This window comes from Tricharina praecox (genome assembly GCF_024521635.1).
Source record: "Tricharina praecox strain CBS 144465 chromosome Unknown BZA05scaffold_8, whole genome shotgun sequence".
Taxonomy (NCBI): Eukaryota; Fungi; Ascomycota; class Pezizomycetes; order Pezizales; family Pyronemataceae; genus Tricharina; species Tricharina praecox.
Window position 1 is genome coordinate 306,598 of NW_026250410.1, and position 16,085 is coordinate 322,682.

Below are 16,085 nucleotides of genomic sequence, written 5' to 3' on the forward strand. Positions count from 1 at the left end.
AAGACGTTCTGGCGCGGGCGGTGTGGTTACGCCTAGGGAATCTTGACAGGGTTCCGCGTCCCGGTGATTGTGTCCTAAGATGCCAAGCGTGCAGGCTGTATGTATCAGACTCACGTGCAGTGAATTGTATGCGCAAGTCGGGGTGTATCAAGCACTGTTCTACGCTGCTCTACTGGCTTCTTGCGTGTCGTCCTGACCACCAGCGTAGATTAACTAGCGGCGGTCTGTTCTTGTCGCGTACCGATACCAGGCTACGCACATCAAAACCTAGATATCGACTTATGAGCTCGTCTCAGAGCGGCTATTGAAAATTTCTCTACTTCCTCCAGCGTTCCAAGGGCAGTTTTCACCCTCACCATGCTGATCTTCAACGGATAGTTAATTTGAGAACAGAGGCTCTGCTACAGTTTCTTTACATATATGCAAGGAAGAAGACTTAAGTGGTGACCACTTCCATTGCAGTTGTACTGCAACTAGCCCCATTAAGGTTGTACACTAGCCGGTTGCAGCAAAATGAGTGAGCCACTGTGAGAGTCCGTGTGGAGGGCAACTGCCTTGGAACGTACGGCGAAATGGAAGTGGTCACGACATACCCTTGCATGTACATATTCTATCCCGCAAGGTGCATAGTGCCTTCTACACGTTCTTCGAAGCGCTTCTGTACTAAGGGCAAAGCGAATGAGCCCTATGTGACACAGAACACCTCACGCTCGGTGCTGTGCAGTGGCCTTTCGACTGGCGTCTATCACCATCCAGCCTCTTGCGGCCTTGGATGCTCCCTTAAAATAGACTGCTCACATGTCACCAAGTTATCTCACATGAGAACAAGTACGTCTACAGGCGTGAAACCGGAGTATGTTTGGGGAGTATCAGATCGTCAAATGCTACCAGCGCGAACATGATCCCAACGGCCGAGTGATGACACATGAACTTTTTACAGCTCTTCGGTGATGGTGCTGGCACTAGTTTTTAGGACTCCCGTGATTTTGTTGTTGATATCGTCTGCTCAATACTATTGCATTCTGGTGGTCATCTGTGCGGCTGGTTTGGTCGGATAGCCTCAACGTTCTTTGTCTTCCCGCACAAGGGGGACTGTGGTCGCTTCCGGCCAATCTCGATTCTTTCGAGGCTAGAGGGGAGATCTCCAGGTGCTTCCAGACCGAAATCTTTCGACTCGCCTTTGCCGGCTGCATCTATTCTTCCTCCTCTCCTAACCCTACTCTACATGCAAGTCGGTCTTTGAAAGCTGGCGGCTGGCGCTTACTTTTCGCTTAAACGGAACTATTCTCGCACATCGGCCTCTTTTGGCGCCGACAATTCATCCGAAGGGTTCTCAGAAATTCGCAGTCAGGGAACTCTTCAGTCTGCATCAGCAAAGAAGCACTGCTGTTCACTTCAACAACATCCCTGCAAGAACGAATAGTTAGCTGCCGACCGCTCGCTGGCCGTCTCCTTTTCCAACATTCCCGTTCCTCGAACACGTACGCTCAATCCACAGCACATCAAACGGAACAGCACAGAACACGTCCGAATATACGATTTACGATGCGGTTATTGCTGCTGTTCGGAGCCGCCGTCTTGGCTACCCTGTGTCTGCTCGTCCCCTCCGCCGAAGCCACCGCCCTCACCTACAAGCTGCACGCAAACGAGAACCAGTGCTTTTACATTAATAACGAGAAGAAGTCAGCGAAAGTCGCGTTCTACTTTGCCGTGAGTACTGCATAGCTCCCTTTGCTCGTAACTGCCACTGACGGCGATGTGCAGGTCCAATCTGGAGGTTCCTTCGATGTCGACTACAAAGTGACGGGACCGAATGAGAAGGTGATCCTCGATGGATCCAAGGAGCGACAGGGCGACTTTGTCTTCACCGCCAACGACATCGGCGAGTACTCGTTCTGCTTCAGCAACGACATGTCGACCTTCGCCGAGAAGATGGTGGACTTCGAGATTGCGATCGAGAACGAGGCAAAGGCGGAATTACCATCTAAGCAAGGCACTTCCCCGGAGCATCTGTCTTCCCTCGAAGAGTCGCTTTTCAAGCTCTCAGGCCAGCTCTCGACCATCGCCCGTAACCAGAAGTACTTCCGCACCCGCGAGAACCGCAACTTCAGCACTGTTCGCTCCACCGAATCGCGGATATTCAACTTCTCGGTCATCGAATCCCTCATGATGGTTACGATGTCGTGCCTGCAGGTGTTCGTGGTCAGATTCTTCTTTCAGGGTGCCCGAAAAGGTGAGATTCTCCCCCACTACCGTCTTATGTTATCCTCCCCTTGGTCGACTGCTCTCCCGCCGGTTGACCATGTTTTTGCATCACCCTGATTAATGCTGAAGCGTACTCTAGGCTATGTGTAAATATGATCTTCTTCTTTCTCTTGTGGACGTCGTTGTTTGCGCTTCAGCAGATTGTTCTTAAATCAATGGAGTTATGACTATTTGCGATGTGTTCCTCGTGATTTCGGGCGATGCCTGTGTTCCTTTACCCGCTTGCTTGTTTGGTTGTCGTTTACGAGAAATGTGAACAAACGGAAATTCTTCCCCAGGAATGCTGATGTTTCAAAGACCCTGTGAGCGGCGGTGCAGTGCCCATCGGCGTGGTCTGTCCTAACGGGTTAGAGCTCAGGTGTCCACACAAAGCATCATCGCCCTCCCAAAGCCTGCTTATTTGCACTTCCCTTTCACTGTCCTCCTTGGTTCCGATTCCGTCCAGGACCTCCCATACCTTCCCCATGCATCCACTGACCATACCCCGCCGACGTCAGGGTCAATGCGGATGCAACGGTACTTACTACTCCTATAAGGTTTACACTACCACGTCTTTGTTCTGTTGTAGGGGCCTCCCACCTCCTATGGCCTTTGTTCTCCTCGGCCGGATATAACAAAGCAGCTATGTGGGAAGAAGACGCCCACTCACACTCTATTACTTCCACCACCACAGCAAGATGGCCTGTGAGCATTGCCACCGTTCGTGGGGACCCTCATCCAACAGACGCAACAGCTTGCCCACCACATTCGAAGAAGCGAACGTAACCGCACACTCCTCCAGATCCTTCAGCACAGCAGCCGAGGAAACGAGCGTGGCGTCCACCTGCTCGGAGATCGACTGCAAACATGCAAGGTGCGCCAATGCAACCTACCCATCCATTATCTCGCCGTCCTGCAGTGAGCACCATCGATCTGTGGAAGATCCCAGTTTCTCGGCGGGAGGTGACACTCCCATATGGTGCAAGACGTGTGCGTCTGAATCCACCATCTACTATCCCCCCGACACCAGCAGCCCCGTGACCCAGACTCCGCTGGCGCAGAAAGAGCGCTACGAGGGAGACCGAAGCAAGTTGTATCGGCTCCGCCAGGGCTGGGGCGAGACACCACCGGGCCCCGAGAGCGAGCTAGTAGAGGCTACCGGGTATGATGGCGTCTCCACCGCGGACTTTGAGAATAGCAGGATCACGGAGGTGGATGAGGAGGCGGAGGATACGGACATGGGCAATACGACAAAGGAGGTAGAAGGACATGATGTTTCCTTCCGCTTTACCTCTCGCTCCAATGACAAATCCCCCTCAAAACCCTCCGATGACAGCTTCCTCCCCGACCCCCCAGAAACGAGCATGACACTGGAGCCGTTCACAATCTTCCGCAAGAGGGTACAAGGCTTCATGCGGCGCACCGGAAAAGCTTACACGGCGGACTACGTCGAGGACTTTGGCGTCTCGAGCCACCGCATCATCGCCATCCACCACAAGAAGAAGCCGAGGTCATCCAAGAGCCTGCCATCGCAGATCCTCCGGATCCCCCGCAAGACGAAGCTGTGGACCGACGAGCAGGGAATAAACGTCAACATCCACCACCACGTAGCGGTGAAGGCGTACATCCGGCGGCTGAACTTGACCGCGGGACCGCCAGCGTGGCTGGCGTACGATGCCACCGCCGAGAACGAGCTCGGCTGCGGTTACATACTCGAGGCATTCTGCAAAGACGGTGTTTTGCGGGACCAGATGTGGTGCCGCGACATCGAGACCAAGCTCGACATCTGCGAGCAGGTGATCAACATTCTCACGGAGCAGGGAAAGATCGTGTTCCCCGAAGCGGGAAAGCTGGTGTCTGCATGGAAACTCGCCGACCGCCACAGCGACTACATCAGCGGCATCCAAAACCCGCAGGAACTCTCGACCTCCGTCAAAATCGAAGGCCTGGGGATCGGCGTGCGCATCGCCCCGCAGAAAATCCTCGCCGGCGTCATAAAGGAATTCATCAAAGCGTGGCCCCTCCGCGAAAACATCTGGTTCCTGACCTCTTTCGAACACATGTGGGAGAAGCTCCGGGTCGTGGCCTTTGAGATGAACCGGCTGCGGTTCTTCGACGACGAGGATAACTACGATTCCGGCGTCTGGAGCCAGGAGGTCGCGGCGCTGAGCCATGTTCTCTACCACGGTGATCTGGATCCACGGAATCTGGCGGTAACTTCATCCGGGCCTGGGGACAGGATCGTGATCACCGAGATGCTCGATTGGGACGATACCGTTGCCGTCCCGGCCGTCATCGCGCGAAGGCCGCCGGTGTGGTTGTGGTGTCCCGATATCAGTAACCTGGAACCGAATTGGGACGGGGACTACGATACGCTCAAGAAGGAGCCGCCGCTCACTGAGGATGGAAAGAGGGTCAAGGCTTTGTTCTTCAGGAAGATGGAGTATCAGTTCCCCGGGTATACGAGAGATTGCTATAATCCGAGGAAGCGCTGGACGAGAAGAATCTGGGAGATTGTGAGATATGGGTTCTTTTTGGGAAAGCATTTGGCGAGGTGTGAGAAGTTCCTTGCGGACTGGGAGGAGTGGAAGCAGGAATATTGTCCATTAGGTGTGCCGAAAATTGAGGATGATAAGACGAGGGAGAGCTTTTGGACGGAGGAGGATTATGACTTTTCTCAGTTGGAAAAGTTAGCGGAGATGCAATTGTTTTAGTCTGGATAATTGGGATATTTGTTTGATGCATTCCTTCTTTGTTTCGTCACGGAATGAAAGTACATGCGAAATTAGACCCAATCATGATGTGAAACTCGACCATTAGTCCAGAACCTTCATCGTCAACTCAAGCCTTCTTCAAATCCAGAACCATATCCGCCACCTGGACCTGATCCCCTTTCACCACACCCGCCTTCTTCAGAATGCCTAGGGTCTTTTCGACAACCTCCTTCTCAACAACCCCACAATCCTTGGAAAACTTGACCGTCTTCAACCACTCCCTCGCATCCTCCTCCGAGTAATCCAGATTACCCGCGATCCACTTTACTGCCTCAGCCAGGTGCTCATTGAAATACTTCACACCCTCGTTGACAGCCTCGGCAAACGCAGCCACAGCCTCTGTCTTCTGCGAGGAGTGCGCTACAATATGCCAGGACGGCCACGGCGTGTAGATCTCGCCGATCCTTCGAATTTCCTGGGTATCATAGTATTTCCTATGTACTGCTATCAGTTTCTCCCCTTTACGATTCTTTCTCCCTCCCTCTGAGGGGAACTTACTTGCTCGTGAAATGTTCCCACATGAACGCATCCGCCTCCTTCCCCTCCTTATGATTCACCGCGTCGCGCAGGTTCTTGAAGTTATCCAACACGACCCAGTCAAACGGCTCCTCGCCCGGCTTCAACCAGCCGTTCTGGTCCGCCAGCACATATCCCATGACATAGCTGCCGCTGCCGAACCTACTGATGCCGAGCTTCTTCTTTCCCTGCAGATCGCTGGCAGAGGCCATTTCTGCGCGCTCGCCCCCGGTCGATATCGCCCAGCACAGCGGCGTGTCGACGTACTTGCCCGCGAGACGGAAGGCGCTCTGCCCATTGCCGAGCGAGGCGATCCAGCCCTCGGTCAGCCCGATCGCTAGGTCGAGCTCTCCCGACTCGAGGGATTTGATCATCGCGCCGGTACCGGAGGGGTAGGGCAGGAGATCGACATTGAGAGAGCGGCTGGTGAAGAAACCGTGCGTTTGGGCGAAGTGCAGCGGCGTCGAGAAGTGCTCTGTGGCTGTTAATTACCGAAGAGATCATGGAGAGAGCTGAGAACTTACCGGGGACGTAGCCCACGCGTAGAGAAGTCTGGGTAGACATTGCGGATTGAGCTTTGGTGGAGGCTGTGGTGATAGAGTGCGTCGAAGCTTAGGAGGGGCAGTTCGATGGTGGGGCTGTTGGTGTGGGTAAACGGACAGGGATGACATCATGAGCGGGAGCCCGCGTTCTAGAATTCGGCGCGTCTGCTTTAGAGTATCTACAGCTACAGATCTCATCTACACCTCTCTCTCTACCCTTCAAGCGTCATTCGCAGCCTCCTTCACAACCTCCTTTGCCCGCTGTTTACTCGCGAAATACTGACCACCGCCGACCACCGCCGCAGCTCCCACCGCAGCCACAGCCAATGCCCTCCACCGTCGCGCGCCCACAACCCTCAACGGCTCGACCACCTTCCTCGCAAACCACGGCGCAGCAGCCACACTCGCCGCAACCCTGACGGGCATGAGAACCTTGACTACAGCATACGCAGTTCCAACTCTATGTGCCCATTAGCCGCGTCGCCCTCTACCTAGCCATCAATCCCACTTACTCCAGCAGAACCCTCGCGCCACTCTCGCCATTAAACCAGCCATACCCCTTCCTCTCGCTCCACCGGCGGAGACTGGCCATCTTCTCCTCGATCAGGTCCTGCGGGATCCCCGGTGGCGTCCACGAAGTCGCGTGCATGTACCAGAACAGCCCGCCGACTGGAATTATCGCCGTGAGCTCGTGCAGGATCAGGAAGCTCGTTAGGTATGAGACGGGTTTGTTCGCGAAGAGCTTGGCGTAGCGGCGGAGGGAGGGTGGGAGCTTGTGCGCTGGAGGAGGCGGAGGCGCTGGGGAGGCGCTCGAGAACCGCCGGTGTAAAGGACGCGTGAAGAGATCAGGGCGGAACATGATGTGGTATTGTGGTGGTGACGGTGGTGGTGGAGTTGGACACCTATGTATCGGTAGTAGGTACTTGGGCGACGTCTATATATGCAGGTTAGATGCATGGTACCATTGGTACTATTCCCGCTTCACCAGGCTCACGTTACCACTCACCAATTTGCAATTAGAGCATCTGAGGCGGGACAACATCTGGCCGTTATTTTCCATTTTAGATAGATGGACTTGCACTCACTACTACTGCTCTGGATGTTTCCAATCCCCATCGTCACCGTCCTCGCTCTCGTGCCGTGAGCGATCAATTCCATTGACACACCTACACAGAAGTGAACATTCTAGTGTAGCAGTGCCTACCATAACCGAGAATCAGAAATAACTCGTCGTAGAAAATAGGAAACGACACAAAGATCCGGCTCGCCTAGCAATCCCCCTAGGCCCGGTAAACAGAAGATTTAGATACTCCCTTGAAGCCCCTCCTCGTCTCCAGAGTCCACCTACCGGAGCAGAACCTTACTTCTCCACCACCGCATCGCGAACCATGTGACCATGTCCGCCACACTCAGAAGTTAACCCAAACGCCAGTGGCCTAGGTAGTGCACCAACGTCGTCAGTGGTCACAAGTTTTGCGGCGGTCCGGCGGCTCAGCGCGGCAGTTCGTCAACCTCTGCCCTCGGGTGGTCCACAAGGAACGAGTAATAACAGCATGCGAGCTGGCCAAAAGTCAAATCGAATGATGATGGTATGTACCAAGCACAGCCAATAAGTCGTGCCTCACCACCATTACTACTCATAAGCGCAAGGTGAAGCACCACTTACCCTTACACTCGAGTACTCTACATTGAGTGATATCAAAAGCATGCAGATGAGTTCAACGCTAGCTGGTGGTATTCGAGCCTCACGAGAATCAATGCATTTGTATTTTGAACTGTCATTCTATCTGCGCCGGCCAAATATCTCCTATCACTCGCAATTTAGTCTCGCCGTAGTTGCCTCTCAACTTTAACTTCTTTCCTCACGCACTAGGCCCCCCCTTGGCCAATAGGTGGTTAACTTTCACTTTATCACAATTCAGCTATGTAGGTATTTATTTTCACTTTCTCACAATTCAGCCATCCACTCCACTCGTGACTCCACCGCACACAAGTGCAACGATTATCGAGCTGCCAATTTAAAATGCGCTGGTTTGTTGAGTCCCCTCGCTTCCAGATCACACATGGGACCACTCTCGTCCGCACCACGGGAAGCAACGAGATCATCGCTCAACGGCCGGAAGGAAAACATGACGAGTTGTGCTTGCATGCATGAGAGACTTCTCGAATGTCGGGACGAGACACCACTAGAACTAGACCGTGGACCGAGCAATGCGCTGGAACTTAAGTAGTAGCGGGGGGAGGACCATGTCGTCGAGTCCTGACGTCCGCTCTCGATTTCTCCAGCTTCGATAAAACCGATAAAACCCCCAATTTGTTATAAATAAGTTTTGAAGTCACTAACCGGCTATATCGAATCCCCCCCTCCCCCGACCCCCCGTAACTACGTTCTCCCGTTTCCGTGCACGGTCCGACCCATACGCACGCAGCACGCGAATTGCAGGAGCGTTTCATGATGCGTGGCGGCTTGGCTCGAAATCTAACCCCCTATCACATCTTGTTCCTTCCGAAACGCGACGACGACGAAGGGACAGAAGAGAGTGCCAACAAAACAACAATTACACCCACAACAGCGAATAATCCCTCGTCGTGGAGCTTCTGGATAATCCACACTTTCGCCCACCCACCTCCACTACCATCACCGAAGATGCAGGACCTCATTACGATGACCGATTCCGAGTCCAACGGCCGGGAGCTGCAACAACAGCAACAACAACGCACGCACGTCCAATCCTCCTCCGTGGACGTATCTCGCACCCGTCCCACGTCCCTTCCGGCCACGCAGCACACCCGTGCATCCTCAATCGCCACGTCGTCACCCGCGGCAAACCGAAACCGGCTCTCGCTCTCGTTCCCGGTGCTACCGCCGGGATTCACTCCTCCGCCGCGCAACTACTCACCAGCCACGCTGTCGCCCTCGGGGCTGATCACACCCCCGAACGGCGAGCTCGACCCGGCCGACTCCGCCGCGTTCCTGACCGCCCTCGCCGGCCAGGAGCGCAGGGTCCTCGAGCTCAAGGAGGAGCTGGCAAAAGCCGAGACGGAGCTCGGGAAGCTTAAGCGGCAATGGGCCACCCACGAGGCGAATAAATCACGCTACGAGATTTCGCGAAACTCCGGCTTGACGTCGCCTTCGCCGCGCGGGGATGTGTCCGGCTCCGCCTCGTCGCTGGCTTCGCCTACGAGTAGGGAGGAGTTTCAGCGCCGCCAGAGGGCCACGGCTACGGGGAGGAAGGTGCTGCCCAGCCAGCGCCATCAGCGCACGCTGTCGCTGCTGTCGCCGGAGCGACAGGAGTTCCGCCAGCCGTTTCCACGGCCGAAGGATGTGGACGATGCCTCTCCGAGGGAGAGGCACCTGATGAGTCCGCTGGAAATGAAGGAGAAAGAGGTGGTCAGGACACAGTCTATGGATCTCCCCACACGACCGGGGAGCCAAGAAGTCTTCATCAAGACGGGCCAGCAGATCGCCGCCGATTTCCGCGACGGCCTGTGGACCTTCCTCGAAGACCTGAAGCAAGCGGTCGGCGACGACATCTCGCGTCCCGCGCCTCCTCCCTCGGCCCGTCCCACCGCAGTCCGCAAATCCTCCTCCAAGGCCTCTTTGCGAAAGGAAAAAACCGGGAGCGCAGCGCTACAGCGTCGTGCTTCCCGCGAAGGCGGCAAATCCTCCTCCTCCCGCAGGGGAAAGGAACGTGAAGCTCCAGCAGAAGAGTCGCTCATCGACTTTGGCGAGGACGAGCCCTCTTCCTGCTCAGAATCAAACTTCCGCTGGAGCACCGGCAGCACAGATAGCATCATCTCGCCGCCGTCGCGCGCCTCGACTCCTCGCACATCCACCAGGTCCGTCCCCGTATCCCCCAACCCATCCCCAATCCCCCAACCCATCCACCCATCCCGCTAACAACCCCCAGCTCCACAACCTCACAATACAAGCCCACCGGCGTCTCCACCACCTCCACCACCCCACCCCTCTGGAACACTTTGTCCACAACGCCCTCACAATTCAAAAAGCACGCCAACGCGCTTCTCACGCAAGTGGAGAAATCCTTCGCAATCCCACAGGAAGGGGGCGAGACGACGCTAGCACGCAGCAACAGCACGGGCTGCGACCACCACCAGCAGATCCGACGGCGCGAGGGGATACGCGCTCGCGCGGCCAGCAGGGACGGCGCTGGCGGCGGCGGCGGTGATGCATGACTAGCCCGCGCACTGCTGGGCGCGAAGGTGGCGGGCGTGGCCGCGGGAATGAGCTTGGGCGTGGGAATGGGCGTGTTGGTTGGCCTTAGGGTCGGCGGTGTGCTCGGGTTTGCTGGCGGCGTGCAGCATCACTTCTATCACTTGGCGATGCCGAAGTTCTCCTCCAGGAGGTAGCGGGTGCTTGATGATACATATTGCTCCTTCCCCCTCCCCTCCCCCAGTTAATCTGAATTTCCTTTCCTTCTGCTCATATACCAGTATTTTTCCCTTTTCCCTTTTTCCCTTCTTTCCTTTTCTTTCCTCTCCTAGTAACGCATTTCCTTATGTCCGGGGTGTTCTGTTCTATTCTATTTTCCTTATGTTTGGGGTGCTCTATTTTTTTTTCTCTTTTCTTTTCCTTTGATCGATGTTTCAACGATGACGAATTGTATTATGTATATGCCACATTAGCCAGCCAAGTAGATAACTTAACTTAACTTATGACAGACAATGATAAGCCCGGGATGGGGTATGATTTCACAATATCCTGGGCTATGTAGGGTGGAGTGGACGGGCGAGAGTGATATCGCGTGATGTAGAGTAGGTACCTCGAGATTGCGAACGCAAATAACTTAGAGGCTGAAATTGAAGCTGGAATTCCGTTCCGTGGCGTGTAGATAAACAAGGGGAATCAAACCAAATCGGCACCATCGTAACTCGTAACCGCCAAAGAAGAAGCAGAAGAAGCAGAATAAGCAGAACAGAAGCCTCAGGTACTCCATCCCATCCCACCCATCCCACCCAACCCATCCGATCCCATACCATCCCGCAAATCAAAGCAAATCAAGCAGACCCACGCTATGATGCAAAGTAAACAAAGTAAACAAAGTAAACAAAGTAAACAAAGTAAACAAAGTAAACAAAGTAAACAAAGTAAACAAAGTAAACAAAGTAAACAAAGCAGACAAAACACGCAAATACGCAAATACGCATACACTTCCATCGCTCATCGCTCACCAGTGTCGCTAGATGATATCACCACCCCGATCCCAAACCCGGCATACTCTTCCCCTTCCCCTTGCCCTTGCCCTTACCCCCCGCCCTCCCGCCCTCCAACACACCCCTCAACCTATCCTGTGCGCTTTCCGCAGCGGCTCCATCCCGCTTCCCACCGCCACCAAATAAGACGCTCCAGCTCCCACTATTCGTCCTTGTAGCCACCGTAGCCGGCTTGGTGAGCAAAATGTTATTCGTAGTAGTGCTGCTGTTGCCATTAGAGTGGGTGAGCGAGACTCCCGTGGCGGTCTGCGACGCGATGGGGAAGTAGGCGCCCTCGCCGGAGCCGGACGAGGAGGTGGAGTACCGCGAGGCGGGCGGGATGTCGGCGTTCGTTGGGAGGAGTGTCTTGAGGTGGAGATGCGGGGCCGGGAGTGCGTTCGTGCCGCTGCCGCCGCCCGAGAGGAGGATCTGGCTTGACGAGGAGAGGCGGCGGCGCAGGGGCGGGTATGTTGCTGCGGGGGTTGTAGTGGTGGCGGTGGTGGTGGTGGGCCGCCGCCCGCTTCCGAAACAGATATTCAGCTCAGCGGCTTTCCCCACCAGCAGCGTGTGCAGCTTTGGGAAGTGGTTGCGGCTCGCGCTGCTCTCTGGGCTGAGGCGCTCCTGCGGCGGCAGCATCTCGTCGATTGCTAAGAGTGTGGAGATTATCGAGGTGAGCACCGTGTGCGTCTCCTCGGCGGCTTCGGCAAGCGCGTCGACGTTCTTGAGCGTGGTGTTTTCGCTGGTGAGGCGGTCGGTGCGCGATTTTGTGGTGCGCAGAACGTGCGAGACTAGACCGTCGGTCATGAGAATGCGGGATTGCAGGCTGGTTTGCGTCGACGTCAGGGAGTCGACGGAGGCCTGGAGGGTGGTGCGGTAGGTTCCGCAGAGGGTGCCGAAGCTGGCGAGGGCGGTGTTGACTTGGAAGTGATGTGTCAGTCGGGGAATCGGAGAGCGGGAAGATAAGGCGGTATATACCCTCAGGCTCAACAGCCTTTAAAATCCCGTCCCATGAGAAGTCGTCGACGCTGGGTAATGGCGTATCCATCTCATCCTGTCTCACATTCTTCAGCATCCGGTCCCGCACACTGCTATAGTACACCCGCACACACCTCATCAAAAACCTCATCCAGCAGGTCCTCTCTCGGCGGCGAATAGCTTTTGACGATCACGGGCTGGTCCCACTCGGAGCGAGTATGTCTGTGGCCGTACCGATGCCTATTCTGCGTATTAACCGTGACAGACGCGCTCCTATGATGCTGTGGTGTTGTTGTTGTTGGCGCAAGCGATAGCAGCACGGCGGTGGGCAGCGAGTGGCGGCGACTGAGACGGAGGAGCGCCGTGTGGGCGGTTGAAACTCCTTCCAGGACTGAACTGGAGCTGGTGGTGGTGGTTGTAGAGGGCATGGCTGCGTGCGAGTGGGCTAGCAAATAGAGAGCGAGGAGCCCCCCTCTCGAGCTAGTTTATAAATGCCCACTCTACGAGACTTTACCCCAGCAGCCAGATGTCAGATGCGCGGGGGAGTGGGGGAGTGGGGGAGGTGTGGGAGCGAGCTTGGAGCTGTGTTGTTTGGTGCTCGCTGTGGACACTGGTGGTGATACAGAGGTAGGTAGGTAAGGTAGGTAAGGTAGGTCGACGTGGCATGCATACAATGCGATTGTGGAGAGCAGCTCGAACAAGCTGTGGTCCGTGCCCCTAGCTCTGGCGGGAAATGTATTTGAGGCATGGTGAAGTTAGAACAACCAACCAAATCTCAATGCTGGGGATTTCTTCGATTTCGACATACACGCCGGTGTTCTCTGCGATTGCCAGCTATGCGCCACGCCATCATCATGCAGGTACGTCCACAGCCCTATGGATGATAGCTAGGCGAATGATGGATGATGATTCACGGGTGGCAGGAACCGGTACATACGAACGACAACCACCACCACTGCATCGTTCTGCGCACTGACATCTAGAAGGGAGAAAGGCAGAGGGAACTGTACAAGGACAATTCTCTCGACCGAGGACCGAACGAGAAGAAGAAAAAGAAGAAGCAGAAGAAAGAAAGAAAACGACACTACTGGTGAAGGAACAAAAAAAGCATGACAGGAAAAAAGCCATCGAACCACCAGTCCTCACGGACGTCATCAACCAATCAGAGGGCGGTCTCTTCCTCTCCAACTCCCGAAAAATGAGAACCTCCAGTGCCGACGCCAGGATCTTGGTAAGAACCACAATGCAACCAACGACGACAACTCCTTCCTAAGCAATTAACTCCGATGGTATGACGCGCACGCAAAAAACAAACAACTGTTGCCGTCGGTCGAAAAATACAGAAACATTCGGAAAACCACAACTGTTCTCACGTTAGTCCGGTTCGACTCGATCGAGGAAGGAAGCACTCACCTACGTCCGTCGGGTGTAGACCGACAAACAAGTAAATGGGTGATCCGGCGCAGTAAGAATCTTGGACAGGTACACGACAGTAGTAACTCCCCATGACTTAAAATGAACCCAAACACCCATATCGTAGCATCGTCGGTATCCCAAACTCCCTAAGCAGAGATGTGTTCAGGAATCTCGTTAGTCATCTTCTCAACAGCCATCCACTGCCAGGCCAGGTATTTCCAGTTCATGTCAGGGCGCCAGAACAGGCCCAGTCCGAGTCCCTCGTCGATCTTGGCCACCAACGCTCCGGTATGGATCATCCTGTGCTGGAACACCACGAGGCCGATTCTGCTATGCAGCAGAGCCATGGCGCACATGACGCAGGGCTCGTGCGTGAGGTAGACGTGCATGTTGTGGCAGAGGTAGCTACTGTTGTCGCGGGTTCCTCCAACCTCAGCTGCGTTTTCAACTCCGTTGCGGCGCTGTCCGTCCAGAGTTTCCATCGACTCAGTGTTGAGATAGACGCGCTCAGTATCGGTCAAGGCGGTGATTGGGTTGTTTGGCGACACCACCTCTCCCCTCTTCAGCCTCTTCTGGGCCACCATTTCCACGAGTCTCTGCACCGCATGAGAGAGTGGGTTGCACCAGCCCATATCACTCTTGCGGAGCCTGCCATCACCGGCAGCGGCGATAACATCACCGGTCTCCGGGTCGACGACCACACCACCGCACGCGTAACCGACTCCAGCCTCTCCAACCTCCTGGGCAACCTTGCGGGCCAACGCCATGTACTCGTCCGCGCGGGTCAACTTGACAACCGTGTTCTCGACTAGGGCCGGATGGGGACCGAACGGATTTCCCCTCTTGTAAACGGTAGGCCAGTACTTCTTGCTCCAATCAGTGCACTGCTCCGGAGAAGTCGGCAAGTTGGCGGGGACCGTGATCACGGAAACGACAGGCTTCGGGGTAATCGGACGGCCGTGCTTGCGCTGGAATGGCGACGTCTTCGCAACGATTTCGACGATCTGCTGGATAGAAGCCTTGTCGGTCTGGCAGATGAGGATGTAGAGCAGCGACTGCTCGGGCGGGAATCCCGGCGGCGGCAAATTTGCAGCCACATTGGGGGGCAGGTAGGCGGGCTTCGAGAGGCGGCGGAGGTGCTGAAGCTCATTGCCCGGAATGATTTCGCGAAGGGCGAGAAGGACTTCGTTCGCCGTCTTGGAGGGAATGGGGAGGATGTAGCAATTGACTGCCGTTGCGACGAGTTAGCTTCGTACTAAACACTGTCGATGTGCACCATCAGAGGAATATTCGTGTGTAACGCACTCGTCTGGAGGCCGGAGCGGATTTCGGCGCGCGTCTTGAGAGCGACCAGAACTCCTCTCGGGGGCGAAGGAGGCATTTTGCGGGCGGCTGCTCTGGTCTTTTTGTGAGGAAAGCCCGGCGGCAGGGCTGGCTCGATGTAGCGCTTGACGGTGCTGGACGGCATTGCAACGGTGGGGGTAGGGGCTAGCAGTGGGGGTGGCTGTTAGTGCTGTGGCTGTGGGGTGCAACGGGAGCTAGCGAATGAGAGTGGGTGCAACGACGACAGAAGCTGTAATGAATGATTGTCAATCTAGAAAAGGCGAGGGTGAGCTATTGGAGACATGCGGTAACAGTAGGAGTTAATGCTTACCGACGGGCTGAAAGCAGAGGATTGAGTCTATGAGGAGGTATTCAGCTTGTTGTTGCTGCTACTGCTCTTCAAGCTCAATGCCGACTCTGCTCAGCTCTGCACGAAGGCGGATGAAGTTGTTGGTGCTACTGGGGTAAGAAATGGGTGCGAACGGGGAAAGGAGTGGTTTTGTGGATGTAGAGGGTGAAAGAAAGGAAAGAAGAAAGGCGGCCCCTCAAGTAAGGGAGGGGGTCGGTGAGAAAGTGTGAAGGTGCGAAGGTGCGAAGGCGCGGGAGTGGAGAAGGTCAAAGAAAGGGAGCAAGATAGGTCAAAGAGAAGAAACGGGAAGAGTGGAGCGTGCGGCGTGGAGTGTGGAGCTGGTTTTTCTGCCAACTCACTCGGCACAATGATTTTACATAGAAAGAAAGAGGTCAAACCCCCAACCCCAAGCCACCAGAAACAGACACAATCGCAAAAGACGGGCGACCACATTTCCCGTTTGAGGCTCCTGCCGGGTTAGAGCAATGCACAATGCTGAAAACAGGTCTCAGGGAGAGCAAACACCGCAGAGTAAACATTGATTCGTCCGAACCACACTCCAGTTCGACCCAAGCTATCCCAAATCAACGCTGTAACTCCAGCTGCCATGACAACCCCCACCCCTCTATTCTCAAAGTCTCTCGGCGAACCCAGACGTCTCCAGATCAGCCGCATCAACATCCGGTGGCGGTGCATCGTCTTCATACTGCTCCTTTCGGTCTCCTCCCAGCT

General features: G+C 55.2%; 10 protein-coding genes across 10 annotated transcripts; 4 read left to right on the forward strand and 6 right to left on the reverse strand.

Annotated features, from left to right (window-relative positions):
• Positions 1-1,422: 1,422 nt before the first annotated feature.
• Positions 1,423-2,544, forward strand: BZA05DRAFT_393455 (emp24/gp25L/p24 family/GOLD-domain-containing protein). Its single transcript, XM_051483214.1, has 3 exons — positions 1,423-1,710; positions 1,765-2,233; positions 2,345-2,544. Exons 1-3 carry the CDS (start codon positions 1,546-1,548, stop codon positions 2,353-2,355), a joined length of 645 nt encoding a protein of 214 aa, XP_051340681.1. The 5' UTR covers positions 1,423-1,545; the 3' UTR covers positions 2,356-2,544.
• Positions 2,545-2,942: 398 nt separating this feature from the next.
• Positions 2,943-5,235, forward strand: BZA05DRAFT_467716 (uncharacterized protein; the record flags this gene model as incomplete). The annotated part of the gene is made up of 2 exons (XM_051487823.1): positions 2,943-3,118; positions 3,194-5,235. 2 exons carry the CDS (start codon positions 2,943-2,945, stop codon positions 4,956-4,958), a joined length of 1,941 nt encoding a protein of 646 aa, XP_051340682.1. The 3' UTR covers positions 4,959-5,235.
• BZA05DRAFT_393460 (uncharacterized protein) lies at positions 4,956-6,172 on the reverse strand. Its single transcript, XM_051483215.1, has 3 exons — positions 6,059-6,172; positions 5,517-6,009; positions 4,956-5,452 (listed from the first exon to the last, which is right to left on the reverse strand). The coding sequence occupies exons 1-3, from the start codon at positions 6,096-6,098 to the stop codon at positions 5,086-5,088; spliced, it is 900 nt and encodes a 299-aa protein (XP_051340683.1). The 5' UTR covers positions 6,099-6,172; the 3' UTR covers positions 4,956-5,085.
• A 6-nt stretch (positions 6,173-6,178) lies between these two features.
• On the reverse strand, positions 6,179-7,238 carry BZA05DRAFT_393463 (uncharacterized protein). Its single transcript, XM_051483216.1, has 2 exons — positions 6,589-7,238; positions 6,179-6,536 (listed from the first exon to the last, which is right to left on the reverse strand). Exons 1-2 carry the CDS (start codon positions 6,933-6,935, stop codon positions 6,296-6,298), a joined length of 588 nt encoding a protein of 195 aa, XP_051340684.1. The 5' UTR covers positions 6,936-7,238; the 3' UTR covers positions 6,179-6,295.
• A 1,485-nt stretch (positions 7,239-8,723) lies between these two features.
• BZA05DRAFT_443704 (uncharacterized protein) lies at positions 8,724-10,273 on the forward strand (the record flags this gene model as incomplete). The annotated part of the gene is made up of 2 exons (XM_051486863.1): positions 8,724-9,916; positions 9,988-10,273. The coding sequence occupies 2 exons, from the start codon at positions 8,724-8,726 to the stop codon at positions 10,271-10,273; spliced, it is 1,479 nt and encodes a 492-aa protein (XP_051340685.1).
• BZA05DRAFT_393465 (uncharacterized protein) lies at positions 10,267-10,844 on the forward strand. Its single transcript, XM_051483217.1, has one exon. The coding sequence runs from the start codon at positions 10,458-10,460 to the stop codon at positions 10,674-10,676; it is 219 nt and encodes a 72-aa protein (XP_051340686.1). The 5' UTR covers positions 10,267-10,457; the 3' UTR covers positions 10,677-10,844.
• A 443-nt stretch (positions 10,845-11,287) lies between these two features.
• Positions 11,288-12,869, reverse strand: BZA05DRAFT_371346 (uncharacterized protein; the record flags this gene model as incomplete). The annotated part of the gene is made up of 3 exons (XM_051481674.1): positions 12,400-12,869; positions 12,266-12,341; positions 11,288-12,207 (listed from the first exon to the last, which is right to left on the reverse strand). Exons 1-3 carry the CDS (start codon positions 12,691-12,693, stop codon positions 11,288-11,290), a joined length of 1,290 nt encoding a protein of 429 aa, XP_051340687.1. The 5' UTR covers positions 12,694-12,869.
• Positions 12,870-13,045: 176 nt separating this feature from the next.
• BZA05DRAFT_259803 (uncharacterized protein) lies at positions 13,046-13,641 on the reverse strand. Its single transcript, XM_051480117.1, has one exon. It carries the CDS (start codon positions 13,418-13,420, stop codon positions 13,118-13,120), a length of 303 nt encoding a protein of 100 aa, XP_051340688.1. The 5' UTR covers positions 13,421-13,641; the 3' UTR covers positions 13,046-13,117.
• BZA05DRAFT_259784 (cytidine deaminase-like protein) lies at positions 13,599-15,257 on the reverse strand. Its single transcript, XM_051480115.1, has 3 exons — positions 14,987-15,257; positions 13,679-14,909; positions 13,599-13,628 (listed from the first exon to the last, which is right to left on the reverse strand). Exons 1-2 carry the CDS (start codon positions 15,147-15,149, stop codon positions 13,828-13,830), a joined length of 1,245 nt encoding a protein of 414 aa, XP_051340689.1. The 5' UTR covers positions 15,150-15,257; the 3' UTR covers positions 13,599-13,628; positions 13,679-13,827.
• Positions 15,258-15,980, reverse strand: BZA05DRAFT_259788 (uncharacterized protein). Its single transcript, XM_051480116.1, has 2 exons — positions 15,336-15,980; positions 15,258-15,275 (listed from the first exon to the last, which is right to left on the reverse strand). Exon 1 carries the CDS (start codon positions 15,804-15,806, stop codon positions 15,426-15,428), a length of 381 nt encoding a protein of 126 aa, XP_051340690.1. The 5' UTR covers positions 15,807-15,980; the 3' UTR covers positions 15,258-15,275; positions 15,336-15,425.
• Positions 15,981-16,085: the final 105 nt, after the last annotated feature.